At 38.0% G+C, this 6000-nt stretch overlaps 1 protein-coding gene across 4 annotated transcripts in view; it reads right to left on the minus strand.

Moving 5' to 3' along the window:
• LOC118213465 (netrin receptor UNC5D-like) overlaps positions 1-3264 on the minus strand; it is a 111659-nt gene extending 108395 nt beyond the window's left edge. For 3 of the 4 annotated variants that reach the window (XM_035392473.1, XM_035392472.1, XM_035392470.1), the window contains exon 1: positions 2903-3264. In XM_035392473.1, coding sequence (XP_035248364.1) covers positions 2903-2984 — 82 coding nt within the window. In that variant the 5' untranslated portion in view covers positions 2985-3264. The remainder of the gene's footprint in view (positions 1-2902) is intronic. The other variant, XM_035392471.1, reaches the window with a different exon arrangement.
• Positions 3265-6000: the final 2736 nt, after the last annotated feature.

The following is a 6000-nucleotide window of genomic DNA, read 5'->3' on the forward strand; positions in this document are numbered from 1 at the left end:
CTTTACCAAATCAGTCAACCACCATAGATGTGGGTAGCTAAACATGAAAATATAAAGATACTAGCTCTATGAAATGTTGCCATTTTCATTTAACAAAACCTTCCTGCGAAAACATGTGCAGTGGAGTTCAGATGCATGAGATATCAAATGAAACGCCAACATAGATTGTGACATTACCCCGGAGAAGCAATAAGAGTGCAATTAGCTCTCTTAGCTGGAGATCTTTGTATTTAGCTCAGCAGGGTAATTGTATCTCTAGGTGGGCAGATCAGGTGGTGAGGGCGTGGTTTGAACCCCCAGCAGACCTATGCCTATTAGCTTGGTGCTAGTGACTGAAATCACGCGAGGAATATCAGTCGGCCAGCTGAAGCTGCTGCAGGGGTTTAGAAGGGGAAAATGTAGAGGCGCTCAGAGATATGAGTTAGCATGTGAACACCTGCAACAGAATGTGACATCACCCTTGGAGAAGCAACGCAAAAGCACTTAGTTTTCCCGGCTGGGCATCTTAAGTCTTTAGCATTGACCTGTAATTGTGTCACCTGTTGTGTAGAGTGCAAGATGTGTTTCAAAACTATAGCAGACAATTAAAAATGCAGTTGTGTGGGTGAACAACAGTATAAGCAAACCTCCACCGCATGCTTTATCTTACATAATTCAAGATGTTTTCATTTTTTAAAATTAAACCCTAGGGTGTATAGTCACACCTTTAATATTCATATGTGGTCCATTGCCCCCAGCCATAAATCAAACCATAACAGAAAATACATTATCAGAGACAAGATTGTTCACTACAACAGCTGTGTACAGGAGGAAACACCCCATTGTCTGTTGTGCATATGATAGTTTTTTTTTTTTTTCTGAATTTTATTCTTCGGATTTCCTTTTGGATAATATGATAGTTATAGCTGTGTAAAGATAGGACCTTGTTACAATATAAATTGTTATCCGTTTGGTTAACATTACACTAACTTGTAGACCTCTGTGCCCTCTTGGATACACAGCATTTTTCCATCCCTGTGAGTAACACTGATGTTCTCCACTACTGTACAACATCTGCCAATTGACTGTAATGTAAATGGAATGAAGACAGCAAAGGCAATACGTGCAGTTTGCGGACTGGTGGCATTCAATGAACAGTAAATGTTGACATAACAAATAATGGAGAGCAAAAACTGAATAATTCTTATTTTATATAAATGATACGTTTATTTCAATGGTACCAATAACATACTACATTCCACAGATTTCCGGGTCATTTTCTGATACTATTCAAAATGAATCATGGATATAAGGAATGTTGAAGTGGGGGAAAAAAAAATCTGTAGGCCTATAGCCAATAAGCAAAAATGAAACCTTTAAGCTTTTTGTTCTGATATATAAACTACATCATGTCTCTACGGGGTACTATCCAATCTAACTAAGAGAATGGGACTGACGCTATGAAAGAAACATGCGCTTTAGTATGTCATAACACCACCTTGATGGTTTCTGACATGGGAAGAAATATTATTATTATTATTATTATTATTATTATGCATATCAGTAGTATCATTTTTATTTTTTATGTATTAATGACACAAACATTTTAAAAATGTTTTATGAAAGAAGCCTGTTAGCATTCCACTGATGCATACTGTTCGTTAAATAAGTCATGGGTCTTTCGCTTCACTAGCCGCCTGTGCAAGGCAATTATATCCCATCCCCGCCAGTTCAAGTTAGGCGGGCTCAAATTTACTGTGCTAGAGAATTCCTGCCTGTTCCTCCCTTAACCGGCCGAGCAGTAGAACGACCCAAAAGGCTGAAGATCTTCGCCCAAGATGATATCGATGCAGTGAGTTATTATTAGCACGCACACTCCAAGATCAATCTGGCTAAATGTCAAAGAAATGTTTTTGTGACCTGTTCCTAAAACACAGAATAACTGCAGATTTGGCGCAAATAAACGCAACAGATGACGGAGTATGTAGCCTGGGATATGGGGCAATTTATCACATAAGAACCGGGAATTCATGCTCTCCATACATGTATGAAGTCAAGAGGATTTTAATGCGTTTTATATATATATTTAAGCTGCATGGAACCATATACAACATAGAGAACAGAAACACCGAATCCCGCATGCATTGCGTATAGGAGCCTGTTGCATCTCACATTTCACATAAAACAGTCGGAATGAAATCATATTACAGCAATGCTCTTTCCATCAAATCACAAACACTTCCATGCAGGGAATGTTAAAACACGCTTCAATTTTCTCTTTAAAAATAGATTTACACTCGGTTAAAACAACACCATAAACTAGGCTATACCATAAACACATAACTAGTCTCAGATTATCCAACGAGAGGGACATTCTTTCTTGGGAAACAGCCTCGGATAGTGTGGACTGTTCCTTCGCATTCGAGCCTACAGTCTCACTGCAGTTAATGCATATCGGTCCATTATAAAAAAATCATTGTCAACGAAAGAAAAAAAAAACTTGAATAATAATAATGTCCCAATGCTCCTTTATATAATTTTTTAGCCTACGGACTTGACGTAAATCTAACAGAAATGTGTTTTATATGTGAGAAAGCAGTTCATGGGACTCATTAGGAATGGAAGGAATCTGGTACAGATCACCTTTATCCTCACATCCTACATCTGTCACGACAAACACGCACTGCAGCAACTTTTGGGGCAATTGTTACACCGAAAGCGGTCGCTTACAGCAGGCTATTAAGGTACGGTCGATACGTGTGTTTGATAGTGTAGGCTATGCCTTGGATTAAATTAAATCGATAACAGATTACGGTGAAAACAGATGTGATGAAAAGCCAAATAACTACAGCCACACAGACGTAGATGTACATAGAGGTTACATAAAACAAGAACATATGAAGAGTCCGTTTCGGTTCCCTACCTTTAGTTGTCTTAGGTATAGTACCGAATGCAAGAAATGTAACAACCAAACAGAAGGAACGTCCTTTTGAAAACCGTCCCATGGCTGTTCGTATCTTCTTTCCCAACTAAAGTGGGGGCGAGTGTCCCCCTGATTCACACATTTACCATCATTGACCCAATGACAATCACAAGTTGTTCTGTTGTTATTTATTGTTTTTCTGCACAGGTCAGCCTTTTACACTTTCTTGGATCAACCTAATAGCTGAATCAACATTTGCCTTTTTTCTCTACCACGTCGTTGCCAATTCAGAGGCACTGTACGTTCTCTAGGCTAATTCTGTGCTGAATTACTAACATGGTTGTGGAAGTACCGTGGAGCGAAATAATTTAACCAGCGCTGCTAACCAATGGCACACTGGTGGGCGGGGATGGACGATTTTGTATACATAGCCTTGCGTTATGTGTAGTTTAATCAGGGTGTTCGGTAGCTGGGGAATGGGTAGACCAGTTAGACCCAGTCATAAGGCATTTTGTAAATGTTAAAATAAGTTCATTCGTCGAACTGAAATAAGCTCAAACTGACAATTATCGCAATGCCGTTGTGCGTGCAAAGCGCATCTTACGTTAAGTCACAATATAGGACTTCGTTAACGTTGTTTATACAGCATACGGTCTTATGGCGAGAGCTTGAAGAATATGGTTTGGTGTGTTTTCCACTGGACGAGTAGCCTGTTCTTTTAAGATATCGAATATCTGCAACAGCATGCGTCCTTTTTCTCAGAGACGCTTAAAAATGAACAACTAGACACATTTCCCTGTGCCCTTGGGCATGAAGACAAACACTTCCGAATATGAAAGTTGTAGTTCATCTTGTTACACTAATAATCGTTGTTTAAAACACCTCTACATGCATGGTTAGAAGGAACTCGAAATACATTTAGGCTACTTAAAATAAAATAATTTCCTAACTGATTGCTTTCTTGTATGCCGAAATTGCGGACATAGCTATATAGCCTATTACTTGAACCAATTGTAGTCCTTATGACAAGGGCATGGGAGAGATTAGAGTAGAGCAGGTTCACCATGGTGCACGTGAAAATCCTAGGCATGCAAAGCACACCTGTTGGCACTATTATAAAAGATAGCACAGTAGAGTAGCTGTGTGCACATCCAACCAGTTATTTGGCCAGGTGCAGGATAAACGTACATGTGAAGATTGAAGGAAAATGGATATCCGCGCACTGGATTACAGCTCCGGATATTTTATTCAGGCAAATGATGAAGACCCTGTTGATGATGAAGACCCTGTTGGGTTGAAACGTTGCTTTGTCTTTTAGTCAATAAAACATTGCGAGCTGTAATCCAGTGTGCGGATATCCATTTTCCTTCAAACTATTATAAAAGATGCATGTGCTGGTCTATTAATTAATTTATTAATTCACATACTGCACAGCAGACAAAATGCAGAACATGTTAATTAATGGTATGAGAGCCCTGATTTAATAGGTCAGGGAATCAGTGAGTGAACTATACATTGGTTAACTTTGTAGAATAGCAAACAAAATAGGGTGCCAGTCATAGAAGAGGAAAACATTCTGTCATTCCAGTTACAGCACCTGACCCCAATCTATATTAGTATTCACATCACATTGGTTAATCCTTTCCTACATAATTATAACAGTTGTACTTAAGTTTACTGTCCAAGTCAATACTGCTTTACTGTCCAAGTCAATAAACATATGACTGGATTGAGTTAGAACAAGAGCTCAAAATTAAAAACATATTTAATGACAGACAAACTGTGCATAAACCTCTTTGTGCCTTAAGTAGAGGGCACCAAAGGAATAAGGATCAGGCCATTGTATTAGAGTATTGTTCTGTAAGTGTGGTAAGCTATGATTTTCTGTCAAGTGATTTTGTATGTACAGTTTGTATACATTATGTACACTCTTCTTAATTATGCACTGTGAAAGTTCTTTGGAAGACATTTAAATTATGTTTAACTGCAGCTTTAATGCATTACTCAATATTAGACAGAGTTAATAGATGTTAAGGTAGAGCATCCACAGTGGCACTGTAAATAAATTGACAGTCCACATCAGGCTAATTCAATTACTTTTGCAGACGGTAATTTGAGGATGACTTTTTGGTATGATACATTTTAAAATTATTTATATATATTTTGGTTGCATTTCCTTTGCATGCCATGACTTCCTGATGTCTGTGACCCATCAACATCAGAGTCTGGATGGGGGTGGGACTAGATTCAGCTGTAAATTATGCTGATACAGTATGGAACACATTTGTTGGCTAAATGGCTTTAATTCATCAAGGGTCCAAGGTATCAAATGGGCCTCAAACCACCGTGCCGCTGCCAGATATGCAGTAGATACTACAAGCATTGTTTCTCCTGAGAAACAATGCAATTCTCATCTGAAATGAAACAAATGTGATACAAGTGAGTTTCTGTTTCAATTCAAATGATTCTTGCTCCTGGAGTTCAAATATTTTGCCTAAACATGTACAAAGATTTTAAAATACAAACTGTATTGGGTTTGCAGCCTGAAAATAGATCATGGGACTCATTAAATTGCCTTTATTAAGAATATGGATAGCATAAAAGCGAAAAGGAGGATTAGTGATATCAATTTTAAGGGACCATACCAGTATTTCTGTTGCTTGGCAATCCAATAATGTTTATAAGATTATTCAAATAATAGGCAATTATTTTCTGACTAAACAATGCAAATAAAATCTCAATTTCGGTTAATGAAGGATTGCATTCGCACACAGATCTTCTCTTTCACATGTGCCGAATATGTATCCTAAATGGTTCCCTTGGAAACAGAATCAGACGCTAGCACAGACACCCATATATATATATATGGGTATATGGAAGGATATAAAAAAAGGTTGGTATAAAAAAAGCATTTTTGGTCGGTTAGAAATGGATCCTTTTGTTGATTTTTCTCCACAGCCAGCTGATGAAAAGACCAATCATTGATCCATGTCCTTGTCATTTGAAATAAGGAAACTGCAGTAAAATATGTCTTCCTATAATTAATATAGACTGCATATCTCTTGTGCACTCATTTTTAAGGATGAATGCCTGTGTAT

This window comes from Anguilla anguilla, chromosome 14, assembly GCF_013347855.1.
Source record: "Anguilla anguilla isolate fAngAng1 chromosome 14, fAngAng1.pri, whole genome shotgun sequence".
NCBI classification, from domain to species: Eukaryota; Metazoa; Chordata; class Actinopteri; order Anguilliformes; family Anguillidae; genus Anguilla; species Anguilla anguilla.